This window comes from Glycine soja, chromosome 8 (genome assembly GCF_004193775.1).
Source record: "Glycine soja cultivar W05 chromosome 8, ASM419377v2, whole genome shotgun sequence".
NCBI lineage: Eukaryota > Viridiplantae > Streptophyta > Magnoliopsida > Fabales > Fabaceae > Glycine > Glycine soja.
In genome coordinates this window covers 13,134,522-13,159,775 of record NC_041009.1, presented here as the reverse complement: position 1 = coordinate 13,159,775, position 25,254 = coordinate 13,134,522, and the positions used below count along the sequence as shown (strand labels likewise).

At 34.9% G+C, this 25,254-nt stretch overlaps 3 protein-coding genes and 1 long non-coding RNA gene across 4 annotated transcripts; 2 read left to right on the top strand and 2 right to left on the bottom strand.

Annotated features, from left to right (window-relative positions):
* Positions 1-42: 42 nt before the first annotated feature.
* On the top strand, positions 43-3,460 carry LOC114422080 (nuclear transcription factor Y subunit C-2-like). Its single transcript, XM_028388272.1, has 2 exons — positions 43-397; positions 2,163-3,460. The coding sequence occupies exon 2, from the start codon at positions 2,215-2,217 to the stop codon at positions 3,028-3,030; it is 816 nt and encodes a 271-aa protein (XP_028244073.1). The 5' UTR covers positions 43-397; positions 2,163-2,214; the 3' UTR covers positions 3,031-3,460.
* Positions 3,461-5,402: 1,942 nt separating this feature from the next.
* On the bottom strand, positions 5,403-11,122 carry LOC114422079 (DEAD-box ATP-dependent RNA helicase 36). The gene is made up of 7 exons (XM_028388271.1): positions 10,446-11,122; positions 9,168-9,490; positions 8,238-8,441; positions 8,070-8,151; positions 6,722-6,820; positions 6,382-6,564; positions 5,403-6,204 (listed from the first exon to the last, which is right to left on the bottom strand). Exons 1-7 carry the CDS (start codon positions 11,070-11,072, stop codon positions 5,962-5,964), a joined length of 1,761 nt encoding a protein of 586 aa, XP_028244072.1. The 5' UTR covers positions 11,073-11,122; the 3' UTR covers positions 5,403-5,961.
* A 2,507-nt stretch (positions 11,123-13,629) lies between these two features.
* Positions 13,630-16,637, bottom strand: LOC114424394. The gene is made up of 2 exons (XR_003668983.1): positions 15,757-16,637; positions 13,630-14,347 (listed from the first exon to the last, which is right to left on the bottom strand). It is a non-coding gene; the product is annotated as an uncharacterized LOC114424394 (long non-coding RNA).
* A 3,911-nt stretch (positions 16,638-20,548) lies between these two features.
* Positions 20,549-24,244, top strand: LOC114422078 (phosphoglycerate kinase, cytosolic-like). Its single transcript, XM_028388270.1, has 6 exons — positions 20,549-21,186; positions 22,113-22,190; positions 22,320-22,580; positions 22,866-23,183; positions 23,347-23,505; positions 23,812-24,244. Exons 1-6 carry the CDS (start codon positions 20,755-20,757, stop codon positions 24,019-24,021), a joined length of 1,458 nt encoding a protein of 485 aa, XP_028244071.1. The 5' UTR covers positions 20,549-20,754; the 3' UTR covers positions 24,022-24,244.
* The last annotated feature ends 1,010 nt before the right edge of the window (positions 24,245-25,254 follow it).

Sequence of the window (25,254 nt, the reverse complement as noted above, 5' to 3'; positions counted from 1 at the left end):
CAAATTCCTACAAAGTCCTCCACTTTTTCCCTCATTTCTCAAACCTACCCTCACGCGCATGCGCTGCTGTCGACACCAAGAAACGTCGCAGTCGTCCATACAAACGCTGCAGCAACCACTATCTTCTCACCACGTGGCCCTGAAAATGCCCTTTGAATGTCAGAACTTTCGTCATCCACCACGCGTCGACCCGAGAAAGATGCTCTCAGAAATGCACTCTCTCTCTTTCTCTCTCCAGAACACAACTCAACACACTCTTCAATTTCAAACGCACACTCTTCAACTTCACTGTCCCTCCCTTTTTAATTGAAACCAAAGCAAACCTCGCTTTCTCAGTTTCTCTTTCTTAGGGTTTTCTCCACCGTCCATTGCAAAGTCTTGCGCCCAATTTCCATGGGTAAAATTTCTCTCCCATGATTCACTTCGTTAATGCGTTGTTTGTTTTTGTGAAATGTCTGAGAAAATAAAAGTTGATTCTTTTTTTAATCTGTGTTTTGTTATTATGTGTCAATTTTGTGTTTTTAGTTTTTCAAATGTTTGTTTTGATCGTCTAGGTTTTTGTGGATCTTTATGGAGCAGAGTTATATATTGTTGTATTTTATATCATTTGTCTTCGAAAAAAATTAGTTTTCAGGGAGATTATAGTTTTTTTGTTAATTGCAAGAATTACAGGTTGTCAGTTTTTCTGCAAATGAATTATTATGAATTATGATTACATTCTGTGCATGCATGAGAGGGGTTATTTTTTGCATAGAATTTTATGGATAGGAAGTATCTGTGTTGTCTTGGGAGAGAGGAAGTGAGGAAACTTCTTTGATATCAACTTTGGACTGTTAATTACAATTTGTTTTAAGGAAGGAAATGGGAATAAACTTCAAGATGCTCTGCTTTCTATGTTTATTTATGTTAATCCAGGGGAGAGGTAAAGAAGTCTACTATCTTTTTTAGATTTTGATGTTCTGCAACAGAGCAGGCTTTTGCTTCCTGCTTTTGGTTTCACTTTCAGTTTGGTGAATTAAGGTGAAAAGTAAAATATCATAAAGGATGTTTTCCGACCCTGCATGCATAATGATTTTGTGGTCTCTTTCACTTATTGGAGTTTTCTTTGTTCTCGCTTCTCAAGATTTAAAATGTCTAATCCTGTGAACTGAAAACTCAATAATGACTTGTTTTCTCTTCAATCTTCTATGCTTTCAACTTCTGCTCCTGGGTTTGTTGGACTTGAATTCTGTTACATGCAATTGGAACTCTGTATTTTTTTTTCTGCTGTGTCATGGGCGCATTAATGTTAGCTTTGTTGAAGACAATATGGACTTGTTTTTGCTCTGTATTTTATTATTAATTATTAATATGCCTTCTAAAGTTGGATTCTTGAATCTCTTCATGACTAATTTGGAGCACACGTATTTTTATGAGTTGTCTTTTGTTGTGTGTTATGAATGCCTTTTAATCCGTTTGTTTAGCTAGCTAAATGCTAAAGGTATAGATTTTGGCTCAAGATCCAAGTTAGATGTTAAGGAATGGAAAGATGTGAGCACGTAATTTATTTGTATTATTGTGGTTGTTTCTTAAATTATTTGATTAACTAGTTAGTGTGCCCTTGTTTTTCATGTACTTATGATTGACTTGTTTACAAACATTATGATGGAGGTAAACTTGCTCATTATGACGTGCCTTCTTAAATTTATTTTTGACATCTACATGGTAATCTCCTTTTATTTCGTTTATTTTTTTAATCCATTTCAAGATGTCTCCATATGACTAGTTCAATAAAGTATGCTGATCTCCATAGTTTTTAGACCTGGCATATTTCCTACTACAAATTAGTGGTAGAAAGATTTGGATTTTATTAGCCATTGGTAATTAGTGATTTAGATAAAGTAATTCAAACTTTGTACTACACTGATGTTTTCACTTTATATGCTCTGTATATGAATATACAAAACATATGTCATGGTTTTGGGTAGGTTGGTAAAAGTGGGGTATTAGTAGGTTGAAAGTAGGAAAATATCAAATCTCTAATCTGCTACATGACTACTATTGCTTTCTTATGTAATCCACTGTTTTAATAATTTTTTTGGCCTCTGTAAAAGTCTAGTATCCTTGAAGCTTGAATACCATATGATATGTGTCTTTCTGTCCCTTTTTTTTTATTATTATAGAACTGTAAAGAGAGGATAGTTAGAAGATTAAATCTTAAAGCAGTAAGTCATCATGGATAAATCAGAGCAGACTCAACAGCAGCAGCAGCAACAACAGCATGTGATGGGAGTTGCCGCAGGGGCTAGCCAAATGGCCTATTCTTCTCACTACCCGACTGCTTCCATGGTGGCTTCTGGCACGCCCGCTGTAACTGCTCCTTCCCCAACTCAGGCTCCAGCTGCCTTCTCTAGTTCTGCTCACCAGCTTGCATACCAGCAAGCACAGCATTTCCACCACCAACAGCAGCAACACCAACAACAGCAGCTTCAAATGTTCTGGTCAAACCAAATGCAAGAAATTGAGCAAACAATTGACTTTAAAAACCATAGCCTTCCTCTTGCTCGGATAAAAAAGATAATGAAAGCTGATGAAGATGTCCGGATGATTTCAGCAGAAGCTCCGGTCATATTTGCAAAAGCTTGTGAAATGTTCATATTAGAGTTGACGTTGCGATCTTGGATCCACACAGAAGAGAACAAGAGGAGAACTCTACAAAAGAATGATATAGCAGCTGCTATTTCGAGAAACGATGTTTTTGATTTCTTGGTTGATATTATTCCAAGAGATGAGTTGAAAGAGGAAGGACTTGGAATAACCAAGGCTACTATTCCGTTAGTGGGTTCTCCAGCTGATATGCCATATTACTATGTCCCTCCACAGCATCCTGTTGTAGGACCACCTGGGATGATCATGGGCAAGCCCATTGGCGCTGAGCAAGCAACACTATATTCTACACAGCAGCCTCGACCTCCTGTGGCGTTCATGCCATGGCCTCATACACAACCCCTGCAACAGCAGCCACCCCAACATCAACAAACAGACTCATGATGACTATGCAATTCAATTAGGTTGGAAAGTAGCCTGCACCTTTTGATTATTACAAATTTACTTAATGCCTTTCAGCCAGCTGTAGTTTAGTGTTGTGCATTGAAAAAAAGCAAAAGATTGTTTTGAGGTTTCTTGCACTCATTTATGATTGTATGAGCTCTTGTGATGAGTTACTTTTGGTTGTGTTTACTATTGGTGTAGTGGTTAAATTATTTGGCAGCTGTCCATAACCAGAGAGCGTAGCTGCTTAATTAGGAGGTTTGATATGATGAAATAGTTTGTATTGTTATTGCAGAAGGTAGGTTTAATTCAGTATTCCATTCTACTGCAATGGCTGAATTTATTGCTCATCTGCATAGTACTAGTTGATGTTTTTTCCTGTGACTCGTTATGTGTTAGAGTGCGAAGAAGAATGAGTGTGCCATATTTATTCTTCCCCTGTTCTTGCGCCACACTCTCGGAAAAACAAATGTTTCCGATCATTTCAATTATTTCCAGGAACATCAATATAGTGGTTGATGTTTAATGCTGTCACTGCAAAAAAAAATATGTTTTTTACAGTTGGAAAAAAAAATATTGAGCTGTTCGTGTTTCTTGATTCAAAACCGCATAAATATATGTAGACTAAGTTTTTGGTTAATAAGTTAATAACTGATTTTATCCGAAGACTTATTGTTGCTAGAACTGATTGTAGATAGCCTTGCATGAATATCCATGAAGGAGAAGCTTGGGGACTTCTTTCTGTTTTGAAGTTTGTGAAATCTACAGTTTGAGCTGGATAGTAAAACAGTGGCATGAGATTGGTGGCCCGTAACTCAACCTTTAAGAGGTTTTAGCTGGAGACAACCTAATGGAATAGCTCATGAATTAGAGCTCCATTTATCCTAGTACTTTTAATCATGTTATTTTTTGTATTGAGCATTTAATTTTTAATGAAATGATGAATTTATTTCAGACCACAAAAAAAGTTAATAACTGATTTTACATGAATTATGAGTCTTAAGTAGTTGATAGTGTAATTTTTTTTGTGAAATGTGCTTAATATTTTGTTTTTTTTATGATAATTACATATATCAATTATGATTTCTCAATTATGAGTTGATAGTGTAAATTTTTTGTTATGTTGAAAGTAAATGATAATTAACACATACATATATTTTATGACATTATAAAATAAAAAATAGAAATAATAGAAAAGTAGGGGAAAAGAAAATTAAACTGATTTGGGTTAATTGGATTTGAAACTACACAATTTCATATCCAATGACCAATTTAATTTGACAGTGAAGAGATGAATTATCAGTATTTCTTCCTGCACCTTGTATGTCTTAAGTGTCACTTCTTTTCATTTTAAAAAAGGATAATTTAAAATGAAAATTACATTCTTGATTATTGTTTTTAGAATGAAAAGAGATAACACTTGAGACTTAGGGTACGGAAAGAAACATCCTAAAATTACACTTTATGGTCCACTTTAATATAAAGTCTCAAATTAACTTATATTTTTAATTTAGATCAATGAAATTGATTGATTTCAGAAATTGGGATTCAACTCATAATCCTAAAATGATACATATGTTTATAACCTAAATTATTCTTTACCATTAACCACTTAAAAGTTAGTGTAATGAAAATGATTTTTAACTTAATTGGACCATTCGGTTGAGAAATCGACCAATAAAATGTAAGGCACTCATGCTTTATAGGTTTAGTGTTTGAAGGTTTATGGATCGCACAACAGACAAAACAAAGCAATTGTGCCTTATAGGCTCAATGCTTGAAGGGTTGAAGGGTTGTGAACCTTCAACCAAGAGGTTGACAACACATAAAGATGAGGAAAACAAGGAAGACATGATCATCTGTAAACTAGTGGGAAGTAAATGCTGAGATTCTAGTAGCTTGGAGAGACCAACATTGGAAGGACATTAGACACTTATGCCTTCTTAGTTGACTGAGGCAGCAGATCGAACCACCCTTGGAAACACACTGATAATCATCAATAATATCAAGTGACACTAAGAACCTTTGTGGTGCCCCTCCCCAGACAAATCTTGCTCCACTTTATGACACCCCTTGTCGTTTGAACATGTCAAAAAGGCAAAAGGATGTTCCCATGTTGTGGTACGAATGATTGGTCTAAAAGGTGAAATCACAATATGATGCATAGAGGGGTATTGTCGGAGAACAACCACTATAAAAGGAGGAGGGGGTGCAACCCCCACTCCATATTCTTATATATGATGCATAGAGGGGTATTGTCGTTAAATGGCTTATAAAAATATTTCATGCAATATCTCCTCTATATCTTTCATTATCTGAAGTACTGGGCAATCTTATAATTTTATTGGTACTGCTAACCTGGAATAATTCACTTAACAAGAATGACAATTTTTCAACTATGTAATTTCCAAAGCTAAATTAGCAGTTTAACTAATTGGCTACAAAATCAAAGATTCTCTGACTCACCATTATCCAATGGCTAGGATTGAATGTTTTTGCACGGTTCAAATCCAGTTATTTGGTCCTGTTTTAGGCCTCAAGATCAAACAATCCCCAATAGAAAAAGAGGCCAAAATAAACCCGATACAATCAATATCATATGAAAAAGACATCATACAAAATTCCAGGTGAAAATAATGCCTAGAATTTCCTGATTTAAAACCCCAACCCCTTGTCTCCATTTGACTATTACAACGTATTCAAGTCCTGAGATCTAATGTATTAATCTCACATCTACTCCGACAATCAAAATCTGCCATCCTTGGAAGACGTGAAAACAATAACAAACCATTTTACCAAATCGCTAATATGCTTTAGCTTCTCTCCTCCATCCACTTTAACTTCACTGCATACCTCTCTTCTTCTCTTCAAAAATATGCTTTCTGTACTCAGAAATTATGGTTTAAGTACTAATTCCTTAAATATACTAATTTACTGTCTCTTCTTACTCCTTTTCTTTGGAGTTTCTATATCTGCTAATGCTTCTACTTTCTCTTTTTTCTGTTTTTTCCCTTCATCTGCAAATTCGTTATTTCTTTCTTTTAACTTTTTTTTCTTTGACAAACCTTTCTGTGTTCGCATTTTAAGTTTTTGTATTCCCCCCTCTTCTGCTTTCTCCTCAATGCCATCCTCATCCATCCTCTTCATTTCCGTCACATTCCTAACAGTGAAAACCTACACAATCATCAAAGTAAACAGGTCAATTGGAAATTTTTAAGAATTTGGAAACTACAAAGAGGCTTTAAATAGCTCATAATTGAAAAAGGCCACAATCAAGAAGCACAACAAAATAAAAACCATATACGCAAGTTAATCACTGGCAAAAAACAGAAGTATATGCAGTGCTTCCACCTCATTTTTTTGTTCTTCCCCTTCCTCTGCAAATTCTTTATTTCGTTTTCTCTTTTTACTTCTTTTATTTAACAATCCTTTATCTGCTAGCATTTTCAGCTTCTGTTTTTTCCGCTCTTTAGCTTTCTCTTCAAAGCCATCATCTATCATCTTCATTTCTGCTACGTTCTTAGCACTGAAAACCTACAATACATCACAGTCAAGAAGTCAATTGGAAATTAAAAAGAGAAGCTTTACATAGCTCATAATTGAAAAAAGCCACAATTATTTAGACACACAAAAATTAATTAAACTAAATATACAATTCGATGGAACAAAATGTTACCCAATAAAAACATACCTTTTTCATGAGAGAAAGCACCTCATTTTCTTTGTATTCAATCATTTCAAGTTGCTTCTCAATAAGTGCTTCTATTTCATGAATAAGATCAACATCATTCTGCAAATGACAAATTTAAACAGAGATATAATAAGGAAACTAATGCAATACAAATATCAGAATCCTAAAATGATCTCATTCCATAAACACTGCATCGGCAAACAGCAAAACCACATCAATATACATAGACAATTTACGACAGAGTTTGTAACATCCTACTGATGCTATTAATTATACCTATTTGCAACCAAGGCTATAGTACATGTGATTCCTATGAATATTTTCATACAAAAATATCAAACTTTGGAATTTCAACCTTAACCGAAACCTGAACAATAAGGAGTCTCAATTGAACTTAATAATGACATAAGTCTTGATAGTCTGTTAGGGGAGAGAAACAAATATTATCTGAATATGCTTGAGTGATAATTCCACCCAGCAGAATGGATTTATTTATATTCAGAGTCCATACAAAACTATGCCATACACAAGTACACAACATATAGAGCTATCAAATGTTAAAAATGGTTATACATCAAGATACTCAAGACACCACTTTCACACAAGACAAGCAGGCAACTAATTTTTCTAGAGTTAGCAACATACCCAAACTCAAGTTCAGAAGCCCAGATTTACATTCATATGTCAGGGATCCAGTTTCTACTTAGTTGGATATTAAATTCAATTCATTAGGAATTGAGGGCATTCCCCCAAGATCCATCATCCATGCAGTTTGTATAACTACTGTCCCTATGAATCTCAGGCCCCAAGATCCATGCAATTTGTACAACAGTACTATATCTTAGTTGGATACTTGGATTCATAATCCGCGTGAGCTCAATTTAGATGGCAATGGTCACTGTCAGCATCATCTCTTTCTCTCAGATCAATTGACAAGAGGTGTCCAATTTAGCGAAATGACACCTTTAATAACTTCTACAGATGCAAAAATTTATCAATTCAACTGTTGAATTATATAACTCCATCTATGGTCTAATAGTTGGTCCCAAGCTTGGGCAAAGGAGGAGGGTTGTGGTAGGCCCTCTATCCATGAATCACTCATGAAGGATTACCCAGAAGTAGTGTGTTGTATGGCTCAAGTACAGTGTTAAATGAGCTAGAGCTACCACATCAAAGTGATCAAACACTCACATGCAGTGTTTGTTTAATGAGCAATAGTCCTCACAATTTATTTAACAAAAATTATTTCAAGCATAAATTCTAAGGTACAAACATAATGCATGTAAACTTAGATTCAAATAACAGAGATAATTATATAAGTTTTCATATTAATATAAAATGTGCTAACCTGGGTGACAAGACTCAAAGCCAGTCCCCCTCTACCTGCTCTTGCTGTACGACCTACACGATGAATATAATCTCGTGGAAACCTGCAGATGAATAGTTGCAATTCATGTAATTAAATGCTTCAGATGGCAATTAAGAAAATACAGAAATTGGTCCAAGAAAAAGTAACCTTGGAACATCATAATTGATGACAAGATCAACTGTAGGAATATCCAAACCGCGGCTAGCAACATCAGTTGCTAGCAGTATTGAAACCTTTCCTGATTTAAATTGGTGAAGTGCTTCAAGCCTCTGAGCTTGTGATTTGAATGAATACAGAGCTGCTGCTTCTTGATCAAGCACTTCCAGCATTAAACTTAAACGATGACAATCTCTGCAATTTGGGAACTGTTAGGAACATCTACAAAATATTTAGAAGAGAAAGGCAGTAGTAGGGTAGGATAATTTTTTTATTTTACAGATAATTGTGCAACTTAGCTTTTAGAGATTTTATCATTTTAGGATCCTTGTTCAAAGGGATTTCTTTTGCCTTTATAGTTAGTTAATTGAACCTTTGATTAGGGTTAGAAGTTCAGTACATAACCTAATTCTAAGCATGAATAGGTGTTAGTGCTTTATCTTTGTTTCATGACACGTCAGAATACACCATATAAATTTAATATCCTATTATTCTGTCTATATTCTCACTTTTTCCCTCCTTTCTTATCAAAACCCTATTATTTCAACAGGAACAATATATAAACGAAATCAGTCGCTGTCATTAATCCCAAACTTGGGATGTCAGAATTCAGAGACAAAACAACCTTTCAAAAGAAAGCAGAATAACCAACAAAGTCAATGAAGACATATTTGCCAACAATGCAATAACTAATACGGTCAAATTTCATCGTGCCAATATTAGAATGAGAAGGCGGAAAGTTTTAATAAAATCCTAATCACTTAATGAAGAAAAGTAGTCAAAGGTAAAAACTTGATACTAGATATCAATTTTCAAGACAGAAACCAGCTAATGCAAACTAGAGTATCAAACAAATGAATAATCAGGCAGGATTGTGTAATATATTAGCAGAAAGTAGCAACAAGTCATCTAGAAAGATACCTGCATGTTGAGATAAATACAATGGCAGACCGAATTCCCATATCTTCCATTTTAGCCAAAATATGCATCAAATATACATCCTTCACCTTTTTAGGGATGAATATAGCCTGTTGCTTAAGTGTTTCAACTGTTTTAAAACCTTCATAAGCCTCATAGACATACATCTTATCTTGGTAACGTTCACGCAACTTTTGCAGATTACTTGTAGTTGTTGCAGAAAAGAACAGGTTTTGTCGATTTTCTGGTAAGCACTGAAAGATAAATCTCAATTCCTCCTGAAAACCAACATCCAGGACACGATCTGCTTCATCCAAGACAAGGAACTACAGAAGCAAAGATCAAATATTAATTCAAAGAATGGAATTATGAACACAAATAAAAAGCAATGATTAAGCATACAGCATTAAATATTGAGTACTAATATAGGCAAATAGACTCTAATCAATGGATAGTTTAGTTCCATCTTTGAGACATAGTAGCTTGTTTTTCTCTTTCTAGGAGGAGTTCTTATCCAAAGACAATATAGATCACTCTGGTTGGAAAGCTGCTTCATTTTTTCAGAAGGCCAATATCATAACACTACCATACACTACAATTTCAGAAGGCCAATAGTAAGAGTTTCATGAAATAAAATTTTATAAGTAACTTCACCATAAAAGATAATTTTGATCATCTTCAATCTAACATTTCCAAATTCTCTGCACAGTTCACACACTTCCAGTTCCAGTATAACTTTCCTCCGTTTCATTCAAAAATTTCTCAAATAAACCAAACTTGTGCACGTTTTAAAATGAATTATTTTGAAAAATAACCTTTTTCACTTCATAGCTCACAATCTTTTCATTATATGTGATTGTTAGGGAAACCTTAAATTATGGGAAATAGTCACGTTTCTTTCCAAAAGCTCTAAAAAAAACTAAAGAAAACACATTATTTCTTCAATATAGGCTATAAGTCAAACACATTTTAAGTTTCTTTCATTGTCACTCTAAAATGAATTAATCCAATTACACAAAAAGCATCAATCAATCACCCTCATCACCCCAATCACCACTTACTCAACGTCTCAACTAAAATCATCTGCATTCCCGCTTTAAAACAAGAGCAATAGCAATAACAAAAAATACTGAAAAAAAATACTTCATCTCGATTACTCACCTTAAGACTTAAAGTGTAAGGCATCTAATTAAGAGTGTGTTTGTAGGAAAAACAGTTTATCCCTTAACTAAAATATTTAATTATTAATCCAAACGCACCCTGAATTCAATTATTCATTACCTTAGTTCTGGAGAAAACGGGGGGAATATCAGGGTTATTGCGGAGCAGGGCGTGGATCCTCCCGGGGGTGGCAATGACGAGGTGCGGCCTCGCGGCGAGCTCCTTGGTCTGCCTGAGCATGTCCATGCCCCCGACAACCACCGTGATGCGGAGGTGCACGGCGGAGCCGAGGGCGCGGAACTGCTCGGCGAGCTGGAAGGCGAGCTCGCGCGTGGGCGTCACCACGAGGGCGAACACGCCGAAGGGATGCTCGGCGAGACGGTGCAGGATCGGGAGCGCGAAGGCGGCCGTCTTCCCGCTCCCTGTCTCGTCGATGCCCAGCACGTGCCGGCCCTCCAGCACGCGCGGGATGCACCGCCGCTGCACGGGGCGCGGCCTCCGCATCCCGAGCTCCCGGCACGTCTTCACCGCCCATTCCGCCAGCCCGAGGTCGCCGAACGCCTCCGCGTCGGCGGCAACGGTGGCGGCGGTTTCGACGGAGTGGTCTTCTCGACGCTCACCGTTGGAGGTGGTGGTGATGGGTGTGGTTGAAAGGGGTTTGTGAGTGGCGGTGGTGGTTACGGCGGGTGAAGAAGGGGTTTTGAAGAGAGGGAAATTTGGGTCATGCAAGAGTTGTGGTTGCTCCATTGTGTTCTGAAATCACTAAGCTTCTCTCTTTTCTCTCTAAAATACTCAATAATACCTCTGAGGCAAAAGCTTTTCTATTTTTATTTGTCTTAATTATTAACATGATGCTTAAATTATTTTAAATTATTCAATTGCTCCCTAAATTTTAACAAAAATGATTTTGATTAAGTTTTTAAAAATAAATTAATTTAATCTTTAACTTTTAAAAATATTTAATTTAATTTTTAATTTTTAAAAATAAATTAATTAGATTCTTATATTTTTAAGAGTTTGAGAATTAAATCAAATCATTCGAAATATTTTAAAAATTAAATTTATTAAATTTTAAAAATTTGAGAATAAAATTAAACTTTTTAAAAAATTAAATTATTTAAAATAATCTTGAGAACCAAATTTATAATTAATCCCTTTTATTTATTTATTTTATTTGGGTATGGTTTGCACACTCGGGGGTTGGGCTTTTGTATTCAGAGAGCTCTGCTCGCATTCGGACGTAAGGGTGACGTGTTACTATTGAGCTACTATTCACACTAATAAAATGCTATTTTCACTTCCCAGGTGGATGGGTTTTTATGTAATTTCAAAATTATTCTTTCCATAGAATCATAATTCAATAGTACAAATATATAAAAAAATTATATTTCTGTTTCTTATCTTTTTTTGACCCCACATAAAAAAAAAAAACATTAGTACAGAAATGGTAGGATTTGTAGTGACTTTAATAATTAGACAACTTGGTTGAATTTTTTAATAATTAAGAAATTCAATTACAATTTCAAAATTATTCTTTCCATAGAATCATAATTCAATAGTACAAATATATAACAAAATTATATTTCTGTTTCTTATCTTTTTTTTCACCCCACATAAAAAAAAACACTACTACAGAAATGGTAGGATTTGTAGTGACTTTAATAATTAGACAACTTGATTGAATTTTTTAATAATTAAGAAATTTAATTAAAATTTTAATTACAATGAAAGAATTGATTATGTAATTAAGTCTTTTTTTATGCGTTGAAAAAACTGAGGACTAGCCTTTTGCAAGAGAGAGTTCGGCACAAGAGAGGGGTTTAACCTTTTAAATTTCATAAAAGTTCATAAGAATATTTTACAAAATTTAGTATTAAATTAATTTTACCCAAAAATATATTCTAGATAAATAAGCAAGATTATAATATAAATTATTTTATATATATACATATATATATATATATATATATATATATATATATATATATAAAAGAATACACCTTTTGAAATAGGGGAAAAAGATAATGAAAAATGGACCAAACCCACTAAAAAAAATAAATTTACGCATTTATAATTAATATCTTACAATTTAAGTTATAGGGAGGAGGGTTAAAGATTTACCTCACTGAGATATCACTTTGAGAAACCCTACATAAAGGATCAACAACAAAAACTAAAAAAAATCATTAAGTATTAATTTTTATAAAAAAAATATTAAATTGGATTGAAAGCTAAAAGGTCAAACTTAAGAGTTTCAGTAGTTTTTGTTTGGAATCTTTTAGGTTTGGCCAATCACTTGTGTGCATCAATACTATATAAACATCACTCATATCAGATAATTAACCAATGTGGGACCGAAGCCATGCCATCCTTCAGAACTTCACTCCAAGACTCCAAAAATCCAACAGGTCCACCCAGATACTGTAACATATGTAGAAATTTACAGGTCCACCCAGATACCCAGTGTAACATATTATCCTTTGTAAATTTAAAGTGATTACCCTCTTCCCTTACCCAGGAAAAGAAATCAACCTATGTACCCGTCTCTTTTGAATAAGCAAATGACAACACTCAACAAACTTTCGTATGAATGAGGATTTGAAACAGGCTAGTAGCCAAGGACTCAACTCCCACAAGAGCATTCAAGCATCAAATCAAACCATTAAACCTATGTTCTTTCCGAATATCAAAATTGACATCACCTAATTCTAAAGCTCAGTCATGACTAAAGCTATGAACACTCATCGGATACAATATCAGAATGAGAATTATGAAGAAAAAAGAAAGCAGTATGTAGGAAAAGAACAGATATACTTTATTTGTATTTTTCTCATCTTTATATTTGTCACAAGATAACACGATGGATCAGGGATCCCTATAATGCAGCATCCAAAGAGAAGGTCATGGTCGTATGAGTCATTACTCATTAGTTAAAGCGCCTATATACTTAAAAAAAATGAAGTATATAGAGGAATGAAATTCATTATATGACTTGGTGAAGTTCTGGAATAATAGCAGTAAGTAGTAACTAGTAAGCAGGAAAACAAAAAAAAACAGAACCAAAGAATTTTGTACTTGACCTCTAATGTGTATCCTAAGATACTACATTAATTCCACTAAAAACTTAGCAAGTGGATAGGATACCTGCTTAAGCAACTAGATTAAATTAAAATTATTTAATTGAAACAAAATCTCAATCGTTGCCAGTTTCACTCTTTGAGTACCTAAGAATCTCCCCCAATCCACACCCCTTTAGAAAACTCTCCAATTAATAGTGATTTAGATGTGAATGGAGAAATCAATCTTGGAGAAGATCGAGTAACTTGTTCACTGCAAAGTGATTAGTACTACAAACAACAAAGAGATGAGGTGGTGAATAAAAACTTCCCTTGCATAATTTTGACTATCTACAAAACTCTCCATAGGATATCATATCTCATCTATCTGCAACTCTCTACTTGAACAAAAAACTCATCCTACTTGCATGTAGAACAATGCTAAAAAAAAAAAAATACTTGCAGCTAAAAGTAGCCAGTTCCTCAATCTGTCAAATGCTAATCAACATGGTTTTCCTTCACTGAGTTCATTCTCAAATGGTAAACAAATATTCCTTTTGCATGTACGTACTGGCTCGCCAAGCAATGGTGGCGTAAACAAAGACAAAGCAAGGGATGACACCTAAACATAGAGCTACCTCAGCAGGGGGCTCTGGTTGCATGTAAAGAGGGAACAAGAGAACTGCTAAGAGAAAATGCAAGACAAACAACACTTTTGCCAATGTCTTGTTATCTAAGAGGTTCATTTCTTCTCTGAGAAAAGCCAAAACCATAATGAAGAGAAAGTGAGAAACCCCTTTTAAGAGCTTGGTTCACTGTTGATTATCTTCTCAAATTTCTTGTTCTTGGATATGAAGGTAGTAGTAGTAGTAGTAGCACCAATTGAGGAAATTGCTTCTATGCTTCTTTCTCTGACTCTTGGTGTTGTTTCAATGCATACATGCATTTTCCGTGTTTGGCTGTCCTCTGTTGCACAAAGACACGATTAAAGCAAGTAAATAGCATCGTGAAGCACAGACACAGATTAAAGAGTTTGTGTTCACATTGCTTTTTTGTTATACTCAGTTCATGCTTGTCAGTGTTGTGCAATGCAATGTATTTCCATTTTTGAGTAAGGTTTTTTCATTCCCGTGCGCTTCATGTCTCATCCAAAGCAAGTAATTAACAAAAACTTCTGAATCGCTTACCACATTTGGACTTGACTAGTGCGGTTATTGTCTTCTATTCGTTACTTCATGTTCTCCTAATTTATGGTATGATGTGTTCTGTGTTCTTTGATATTGATGGTCAACTGTGTATTGAGGGGGGACCTTCTAGATCTAAAATTAAAAAGAATTAAATATATTTTCAATCCTTAAGTTAATGTTTTTTATTTTTGGTATCCTAAGTTTATTTTTTTAATTTTAATACGTGTAAATTCATGTTTAGTGCTGTAAGTTTGTGGTTTTTTAAATTTTGATTCATGTAAGCACAAACTTTGAAGATATAAATAAAAAAATATAATCTTAAAATGATTAAAATTAAAAAAATACAAATTTATAAAAATTAAAAATGAACAAAAAGAACTTATGAGGACCAAAATTGAAAAAATCCCAACTTAAAGAATTAAAATTGACAAAAAAAACTTACAAGAATTAAAAATAAAAAAGACAATGACTCACCGACTTCAAAACCATATTAAGTCAAATTAAAAAATGTTTGTAAGCCGGGGCTAAGACCCCACTCCATTTAGAAAAGAAGAAGAAAATGCTAGTATGATTTTGTTTTGGGTCAGATTTCTAGCTCTTCAATAAATACTACGAGGAAGACTAGATTACTGAAGAAACTGGGTGAAGCCTTAAATCCAAAACCAAATTATCAGGCATATCAAATTAATTCTCACATTATGAATTTATATTTACAGTTTTTTTTTACAAATTTATATTTATAGATAGAAACTTTAAAACTAACTAATTGAGAAAAAAATAAATAAACAAACATCTTTATAACTAGTGTGTAATGTATTAATTACGCCCAACAGCTTATACCATGAGTACTGAAAAATGAAGGAAAACAATGGATGATGGGGTTTAACCCCCACACTATGGTCTTTCAACGCGTCATCTTCATACTAGTCAAATACCAAATTTATTACACGCAATTTACGTACGATACTTTTCATAAACATGTGCCCAGTGGCTTTAATTCAAACGACTGATGCATGAGTTCAAACCAGTGGCTATATTTTCAACAATAATGCAAGTTTGGGAACTTGGGAATTGGGACCAGGGGTTCCCATTTAAGGAACAAGGAAGAAAAATAAAAAATGTAAAAATGAGTTATCCAAAAATGGCTCATTTCTAGAAATATTTTGTATACAACATTTATTTACAAACCTTTTTCTAAGCCTCGTGATTCATCATCTACCACGGGTAATAATGCAGGTGAAACAAAACCTTGTGTAACGCTCAGAATTACTCTAAAGATAACCAGCCTCTGCGAACAAAACGGTCACTTGTTGAAACAAAAATGATTCCTTTGATTACTGTCTATCATGGTAGACAAGGTGTAACAGGTGTGGCCCACCCGCATAATATGCTATAGTACATACAGACGAGTAAAAGCAGCTTCACTTCAGATTCATTCTGCACCAGAGAAAATGAACACAACAAATTACTTGATAGATTAAAAAAAAAATGAGTGAGCATGCACACTCATGATTCATTTTATCCAAAAACCAAAGAAGTGCTTCTGAGGCTCATTTTTTAGAATACAGAGTCTCCTCTATACTCCTAATTGAAGGTGCGAGCAAGAACCACTTTGGAGAAGAAGCAAGCTTCGGCAAATCAGAACCAAAGAGGAAAGTTTGCTCAGTGGGTTGCACGTGGCGGAAGCAAAGTAGCAAGAAAACGTGTTAGTCACAAAGGTTTGACTCTTGGACATTGCAATCGACCCACCACCACCACCACCACCATTGTAGCCACCTGAATTGAATTCAGAAATGTGAGCCAAGGGGTCATGCAGTGTGATGAAGCTTGGGTTATTGCATATGCTGGCCAAGGCCAAGCACCCACCGCTGGAACTGCCCAAACCTTGGTGCTCATATGGTGGCTGATATTCTGTTGGAGTCAGAGATGAGGATGAAAGTGGGTGTTGTTCCTTAGGTGATGGAGACAAGTGAAAATTGGAATTACAAAAACTGATCGTTTTATCTAATGGACCAGTCCATGACCACTGAAGTTGATTTTCTCTGAACATTCATGGGCCAAACCCAACAAAGTGAGGCAAAGGAGTGGGCTTTAGTGATGAACGACTAGAAAATGAAGTAGAGGTTAAATAAAAATATGGGGTTAACTTTTTATGAACTATCCACTCAGATTAAAAAAGAAAACAAACTAAACACACCTAGCATTTTCTCGCTACATATTTTCATTGAATGAAAGTAACACTGGGGCAGAAGAAAAGTTGCACCCACAACAATCATCCAGATAAGGGTCAATGAATCATGACTAAATCATATGGTATGTGAACGTAGAGAGGGGTTTCTGTTATCTGTGTTCAATAAGCCCTAAGTGTATGGAAATGATGCTGTTGTCACAGAGTTGTTTTGTGGTGCTACTACATATGCAAACACTTTAAAATGTGCCCAGGTGTTGGAGTTGGACCTAAAAACGCTAAAGGAATGGTTTTTATTTGGAGTGAAAGTGGTATAAGGGGATGGTGGTTCGAAATTAGCCATGTGGTTCTGAATTTGTTGGAATTTGTAGTTAAATGACTATTGATACAACCTTATTATCGATGAATAAGAAAAGACATTATCGATGAATAAGAAAAGACAGATGTTCTACTCCTAATGACATAGACACATTTATCGAACCTCATTAAATTTTTGTGTTTGTGTGTGTGAGTGTCATCGATTCCTTTAGAATTTTCTTATGTTGTCAATAATATAAATTTGATTATTTTATTATATATATGACTTTTAATTATGTGTGAGAAATATTCTTTATTTCAGAAAAAAGAAAATTACCAAAAGAGGATAAATGACCTAAAGGTCTCACCTTTTTAGCCCTAAAGAAACTGCTATGGTCACTCTATACAACGTGTAGTAACCATCATATTTCTTACAACTTCTCACAACAATTTTAGCATTTCTAGAATTAGGCAACCATTAGTATGACCTTTTCATCTATTTTTTTTTCTTACCATTTTGTTTTGTGCTAGCTTGTATATAAGTTGTACACTTATGGTGCACATCTTTGTATGAAACTAGGATTTAAAGAAATGGAAAGTTTTTTTTTTTTACAAAATATGAAAAGTTACATTGAGAGAGTTTTAGGCACAACAATCATTTCATGTGCTCTCTCTCATGAATAATGTCTAAGTTTCAAACTTTTTCTTATAGTTGCCTCAAAATTTGTCTATGATTAAGAATTTAGTCATGGATTTGTTTTTCTCTTCTAGCGGTGAAACTTAAAGATTGTATCCTATGTGCTAATGTAGGATTATGTCAATTTTGCAAACAACTTGTTCTCTTATGAATGTTGGGAAGAAATTATAGGGATGCTCTAATGACAAAGTCATTTCTATTTCATCTTTTAGTGTTTAAGTTTTCATGTAAGCGTAAGATAGGGCAACTCTTCAAGAGCTAAAGTGAACAACCTCGTGGGGGATTTTCAACTAATATAGTGGATTCTAAGGGGCAATGCAAGGCTATCTTTACAAGGAGTGGGCAAATGATAATGACAGAGAAATAAAATCTTGTTGGTGAAAGAAAAGAAACTAAAGAATAGTTTATGATATCTTGGAGAGGATAGGTGGAAAGAATAAAGAATTAGAATTAAGAGGATAAGAAAATGTAAAAAAAAAGTGAGAAAAATTTGAAAAAGAATAAAGAATGGAGAGAAAAATGAGTGACACTCCATTTAAGTAGTATAAGAAAGAAACTTTTTATCAAGGACCTAAGAAGCAAGAATTGCCTTCATGTTTTAAACTTCCTTATCTTCGTTTCAAGAAGACTAAAGAGAAAAATGTGCAATTTGAGAGATTCTTGGATGTTTTGAAGGAACTCCAAATTTGGATTCCTTTTGCTAAAGTTTTGGAGAAATTGTCCATATATGCCAAGTTCATGAAAGAACTCTTAACTCACAAGACAAATTTGTGAGGAGAATATAGAGAAATAGTCCAATTCAAGGAAAGTTGTAATGTTGCATAAAGAGTTGACTCCTAAGCTTGCTTATCCAAGGAGTTATACTATTCCTTGTGCTTTGTGAAATACCTTGGTATGTAAAGACTTGTGTGACTTATGAGTTAACATCAATCTCATGCTGCATTTAATTTCCATGAAGCTCAATGAAAGAAGACTTCAAACTAATAAGAATAACATTACATATGGTTGATAGATTGTTGAAATATCCCAATGAAGTCATTGAAGATCTCATTTTGAAGGTGGATAAATATGTTTTTCTAACTAACTTTGTTGTCCTAGATATAGAGGAGGATATCAATTGTCCTCCCATACTATAGTCATATAATCATTGATGTAACCAAATGACAAATAACTGTGAGGGCGAATCATGAGGAGGTTAACTTTAATATTAAGGATGCAATGAAGCATCCTCTCCACCTTGATTATTTTTTTAATGCCATATTTGGTAGAAATGAAAGAAATAAGATAAATGGAGATTAAAAAAAGTAAATGGAAATATGCGAGAGATAAAATGTAAATAAAATGTGTTGGTTGAAGAGAAATAAAGAAAAAGGATAAGAAAATGAGTGAAAATAAGTGAGAAGTACTACAAAAGAGTCCCACCATTTTTAAAATTATCTCCCCCTTTTCTCATTCTTACCAAAAAACAAAAATAATTTAATCCTTTCCTACTCTCTCCCATTTTTCTATAACCAAGCAAAGCATTAAGGCTGACATAGTTGGCCAAGCGGTGCAACAAAGCATGGTGTTGATCACACCATTTACACAATTTGAACAAGTGATTGCAAATGCTATTGAAAATCTTGAAGACGTTGAAAAGAAAAAGTTGGAGAAGTGCATATCTTAAAGATAACTATGTCTTTCCAACTAACATTGTAATCATAGATATAAAGGATATTGATTGTCCTCTCATACTACTAATCATATGCTCATAAATGTAACCAAAAGACAAATCATTGTAAAGGTGAACGAGGAGGATGTTAACTTTAATATTAAGGATGCAATGAAACATCTTCTTCTTTACCTTGACTATTATTTTAAGGCAGACATAGTTGACCAAGCGATGCAACAAAGCATGTAGTCGATCAAATCCTTTACACCTTTTGAACAAGTGATTGCAAATGCTATTGAAAATTTTAAAAGAAAGGAGTCAAGAAAGTATCTTAATCAATTGAAATTTATAAATTCTAAAGTGTTGTTGAAAAGAAGAGAAATGAGAATGAGAAAAACAACAAGAATTAGAAGAAAGAATTTGATGACAAATGTATGATAGTCAAAGAAAAATTTATTGATGAAAAATAAGAAGAAATAAGCTAAGATTTAAAGAATAAATCTAGAAAAACAATCAAGACCTTCTAGTTGAACAATTTATTAAGGTGATACAAGTGACTAATAATTTGGACATTTTTAACATATGTTAGTGCTTCAATTTTTTACTATAGGAACAAAATAACATATGTGAAAAAATTACTTCTTAATTGGTACTCTATTTTGTGTTAAAAAAAAATCATACTCTACTTCAAAATATTAGTCTCATAGCTTTCAACTATCATGATATATTACTTAAAAAAAATCATTTAACTTTTGACATTTATGAAAACATGCATTAATAATTTTAATCATTATTTTCATAATTTCAAATAATGAATAATCATCATTTGATAACATTAACTATTTTTTTTTTTGTTAATGTCATTTGACTACATAATGTTAACTGTTAAATCCAAAATAATGAATGTTTAATAATTTAAAAAATAAAATGCTTATAATGTTAGACATCAAATTAACAAAAAATACTACCAAACACATAAATGAACTTAAATAGATTATTTAATATGTAATTATGTTAAACATTTAAATATTTGAAAAAAATTAATCATTTTTAATGAACTGACAGAACTTGATAATAGTGGTTTGCGGTAAGAATGGTAGATGTGATCTATATAATTCTTTTTTAAACCAAAACTGACAATTTGAAAGAGAAATTTATATATTGCAGGAATATATGAGTGAAAAAACAAGGAAGATCTTGAACCTCTCCTGCACGATAAGAGAAATCCAAAATCCTCTCATCACACCCAATCGTTCCCCCATTGTAGTCCACGTCCACATCCTTTCATCCCCCCCCACTCGTTAAATTCCCAAACACACTCAAACTCAAACACTCTCTCTTTCTCTCTCTACAATGGCCTCAGCCGCATCCCCCACCACTTTCTCTCTCCTCCACTCCGCCACCCCTTCCTCCTCCTCCACCGCCACCTCCGCCTCCCCCTCCCCCTCGCGCGTGCAGCTCACCTCCTCCCTCCGCGCCCGCCCGCTGCGCCGCCTGGGCTTCGCCGCGGCGGACCCGCTGCTCGCGGCGAGTGTAGCGGCGCGCGTGGCGGCGGTGAGAGGAGGAGGAAAGGGCGCGAGGGGGGTGGTGTCGATGGCGAAGAAGAGCGTGGGGGACCTGAGCGCGGCGGACCTGAAGGGGAAGAAGGTCTTCGTCAGGGCCGACCTCAACGTCCCGCTCGACGACAACCAGAACATCACCGACGACACCAGAATCCGCGCCGCCATTCCCACCATCAAACATCTCATCCAAAACGGCGCCAAAGTCATTCTCTCCAGCCACTTGGTATGCCTTCACTCTTTCCAACATTGGCATTCTTATCTCTAGAATTGGCCTTGTAATGCTAGCGCGATATCTCTTACACTCACTTTCTAATACTCTCTCTATAATTGGTTGAAATTTGTTGTAAATCACCAATTTTGATGGGTCCTACTTCCTAGATTATGCATTAGCTTCTAGAAAGTTCTATACAAATTGGTACAAGAATTTTACTTGTCAGTGAGTTGATAACTTCAGTCCGGAATCAACTTGTATGTGACTATCTGATCGAAGTTTTAAACCACTAAAACAACATAAATAGTATGTTAGACCATGTTGTATATTTATGTTGATTGCGCCATTTGTCCTCAATTTTTTTCTATATCAATAATAAGTAGCAAAATTTTGGCCGCAATGTCAAGGTTTTTGGGGTCTTCACGACCTCAATTGCAGCCGCATTTGCCCTCAATTTCCATATATATCAACAACTGTGATGAAACCGCGACTACAATTTATTTATTTCAGAGTTTATATATATATATATATATATATATATATATATATATATATATATATATATATATATTTTGTTAGGGGAAAAGGACCTTTTTTAAGCAACTTGGTTTGTGGATTAAGCAACTTAATTTATTTACTCTGCTTAGATTAAGGTTTTGGGTCTGTGCCTATGAATGTGGTTACTTTTGAAGGATCAATCAGGGGCCACAAGGGTGCTGCTATTTGTAGAACAATCCAATTTCTTATTTTAGTTGTGAGATTTGTAGTCAAATGTAGTAATGTTTGGTCGGTTGGAACTTGGAACAATTTAGTTTTGTTATAGTTTTGGCAATGTAGACGATAGGCTCTCTTGATGTGGATGTAAGAGTATATTTGCATTAACTATTATGGTTTGACCCTGTAAGCTGAATTGTTGCAACTTTTGATGAAATATCCAGGGGCGGCCGAAGGGTGTCACTCCCAAATACAGCTTGGCGCCTCTTGTACCCCGGCTTTCTGAGCTCATTGGTATCCAGGTATGTTTATGTGTTGATCATCAAGGAATATGTAGGAAGAGAGACGTTTTATGAACATTGTGATTTTTGGTGGTTAATTACAATGTCCTTGAATTGTCTTTTTTGTGTTTGAATATGGATAATTTGCAGATTGTCAAGGCCGAGGACAGTATTGGTCCAGAAGTAGAAAAGTTGGTGGCTTCTCTTCCAGATGGAGGTGTTCTCCTTCTAGAAAATGTGAGGTTTTACAAGGAGGAAGAAAAGAATGACCCCGAGCATGCAAAAAAGCTTGCCTCTCTGGCAGATCTGTATGTGAATGATGCATTTGGTACTGCTCACAGGGCACATGCATCAACAGAGGGTGTTACTAAATACCTGAAGCCATCTGTTGCTGGTTTTCTTTTGCAAAAGGTGTGTTTGTGTCTTCTCGTTTACTACTTTATTATCATCAGTTAACTCAAAAAGTTCTGCAAACTATCTCAATAAAGCTCCCGAACTTCATTACTATCACTTTTATTGCAAGTCATCTTATAATATTGCCAAGTTTGATCACTTGGTGTGAAATAAAAGTTCATGTCAAATGTCTATTACACTTCAAGGAAACGTCATTTTTTCATTTTTTTATTTATTGAAATTATATGTATATTTGATCAATATCATAATAACTATTTTTCACATATATGCTTTATGTTTTAGGAACTTGATTACCTTGTTGGGGCAGTATCAAACCCCAAAAGGCCATTTGCTGCCATTGTTGGTGGTTCCAAAGTCTCATCTAAAATTGGAGTGATTGAGTCACTTTTAGAAAAAGTTGACATCCTTCTTCTTGGTGGAGGAATGATCTTCACATTTTACAAGGCACAAGGTCTTTCAGTGGGTTCATCCCTTGTAGAAGAAGATAAGTTGGATCTTGCTACATCACTACTTGCAAAAGCCAAGGAAAAGGGGGTGTCTCTCTTGTTACCAAGTGATGTGGTGATTGCAGACAAATTTGCTCCTGATGCTAATAGCAAGGTTTGTTTTCTAAGCTCCTTTAGATAGGATATTGGTCTGATGACACAGTCGGTTGAACTACTTGAAATATTAATGATATGGAAGGAGGTCCTTTGTAATATGAATCTTCATTCATTCTGAAACATTTGCAGCAAGAACTTAAATTCTGCATTTACCCTTTCAGGTCGTGCCAGCATCTGCCATCCCTGATGGCTGGATGGGATTGGATATTGGTCCAGATTCTGTTAAATCATTCAGTGAAGCATTGGATACTACCCAAACCATCATATGGAATGGACCAATGGGAGTGTTTGAGTTTGACAAGTTTGCTGTTGGTACAGAGGTATGTATGCAAGAACACCCACCCACATATGAAATTCCATTCAAATTTTATGTTAAACCAAAGTTCACCGTCAATATAAAAAATGTCCACTCTAAGCGATGCATACTCAGAGGGATATGCAGTAGGGGTTAACCTTCCTAATGTGATTTGCACATCTTGTAAACTACATGCTTGTTCATTTATACACGTGTCAGATGAGGGATGATTCAAATGTCATCTGCAGTTACTACAGCATATTCCATTCTGTTTGGCTGATAAATGTGTGCACTGTACATAATTAATTTGCATTTTGTACCCTTCTTTCAGGCTATTGCAAAGAAGCTGGCTGACCTCAGTGGAAAGGGGGTGACCACAATTATTGGAGGAGGAGATTCTGTTGCAGCTGTGGAGAAAGTAGGAGTTGCTAGTGTCATGAGCCACATATCTACTGGTGGTGGTGCCAGTTTGGAGTTATTGGAAGGCAAAGAGCTTCCAGGAGTCCTTGCTCTTGATGAAGCCGTCCCAGTCGCTGTGTAAGACACTTTTCATCTTGGAAAATTTTCCCATCCTCAGGTGTCAGTGTTGTCAATCTTGTAAAAGAGCATATGTTGTAGGACCCTTCGAAGTCTGTTAGTGTAAATTTTATCTTGCTTGAGTTATTATTGGCTTCACACATAAATTGCGTGTAACTGTAAACCCTGGCTGAGAGCCATAAATTCAAATAAATCTTTTAGTTGCTGGCAGAAGCTTTTTGCACTTTGCTTTTATCTATGTCACACTCCTGATCCTTGATTATGAACCAAGTTTTGTTGGCATTGCATGCGTGCCTCTAGTTTAGCCATTGGAGAGATGGCACTGGTTGTATCCAATGACATGACTTACAATTTGTCAATGAAGATGGACACCAATGAATTCTCGTGAATCTAGACCTTTTAGTGGAAGAGTTCAACTAAAAAGAAGGCATTGAATGATTGAAAAAGAAGTGGATCCCATGAGTTATAGAAAAAAAAAAAACAAAAACTGAGCTGCATAATCTTTGACTGGCATTCTAGATGTCACAGCCTTGAACTATTGTTCTCTTGTTTTGATATTCTGTCAAAGCTCCTAAGCCACAAAATTAAGAAGCATCATATCTTTTTCAAACCACGGGCCTGCCACATATAATTGGAACTACAAAAAGAGAAACACATTTCTCACAATAAAAGTCGTCCAGTAACATCAAATGGCATTTTATGGGATTTGGTACATGTTAACAACCATGCCTTTCCTGATTCATATTTAGTTTAGGATAAATTTTATTCATTTTTTTGTGTGGCTACATTGTTCCTTGATCATTTATTATATGATGCGTGGCATCATTTTCTGTCACTATTTTGGAAAGTTTTTAGTTTTATTTTCTTGACGTCATCTTCAGGCGGTCCAAGCTGTAGCTCAGTATTCTTCTCTTCAGCACCTGTTGGGAGGCTTCCATTTCTGCGTCAGAATTACACGCATACCCTCTTTTGTGGTTTGAGGAATTGGGATTCTAAAACCTCCCAGCTGGGTTGTATTTAAAATTAAGGCTTAATTTTTCTTTTAAGTTCTTATTTTTTTTTTAATTTTGGTCCTGTAAATTTTTGTTAGTCCTTTTAAGCTTGTATTTTTTTTTTCAATTTTAATCTCTTAAAGCATGAATTTACAAACACTAGAAATGAAAAAATAGAAATTTAAAGGGATTAAAATTGGAAAATTGTAAACTCACAAAGACTAAAAATGAACAAATTTTTTATA

Excerpts from the sequence above, each read along its gene's own strand:
- LOC114422080 (XM_028388272.1), top strand. The coding sequence starts at position 2,215 with ATGGATAAATCAGAGCAGACTCAACAGCAGCAGCAGCAACAACAGCAT.
- LOC114422079 (XM_028388271.1), bottom strand. The coding sequence starts at position 11,072 with ATGGAGCAACCACAACTCTTGCATGACCCAAATTTCCCTCTCTTCAAA. Across the intron at positions 8,152-8,237 it reads ATCAATTATGATGTTCCAAG|GTTTCCACGAGATTATATTC; the intron begins GTTACTTTTTCT and ends ATTCATCTGCAG. Across the intron at positions 6,821-8,069 it reads CTTTGAGTCTTGTCACCCAG|AATGATGTTGATCTTATTCA; the intron begins GTTAGCACATTT and ends TGTCATTTGCAG.
- LOC114422078 (XM_028388270.1), top strand. The coding sequence starts at position 20,755 with ATGGCCTCAGCCGCATCCCCCACCACTTTCTCTCTCCTCCACTCCGCC. Across the intron at positions 21,187-22,112 it reads TCATTCTCTCCAGCCACTTG|GGGCGGCCGAAGGGTGTCAC; the intron begins GTATGCCTTCAC and ends TGAAATATCCAG. Across the intron at positions 23,506-23,811 it reads AGTTTGCTGTTGGTACAGAG|GCTATTGCAAAGAAGCTGGC; the intron begins GTATGTATGCAA and ends CCCTTCTTTCAG.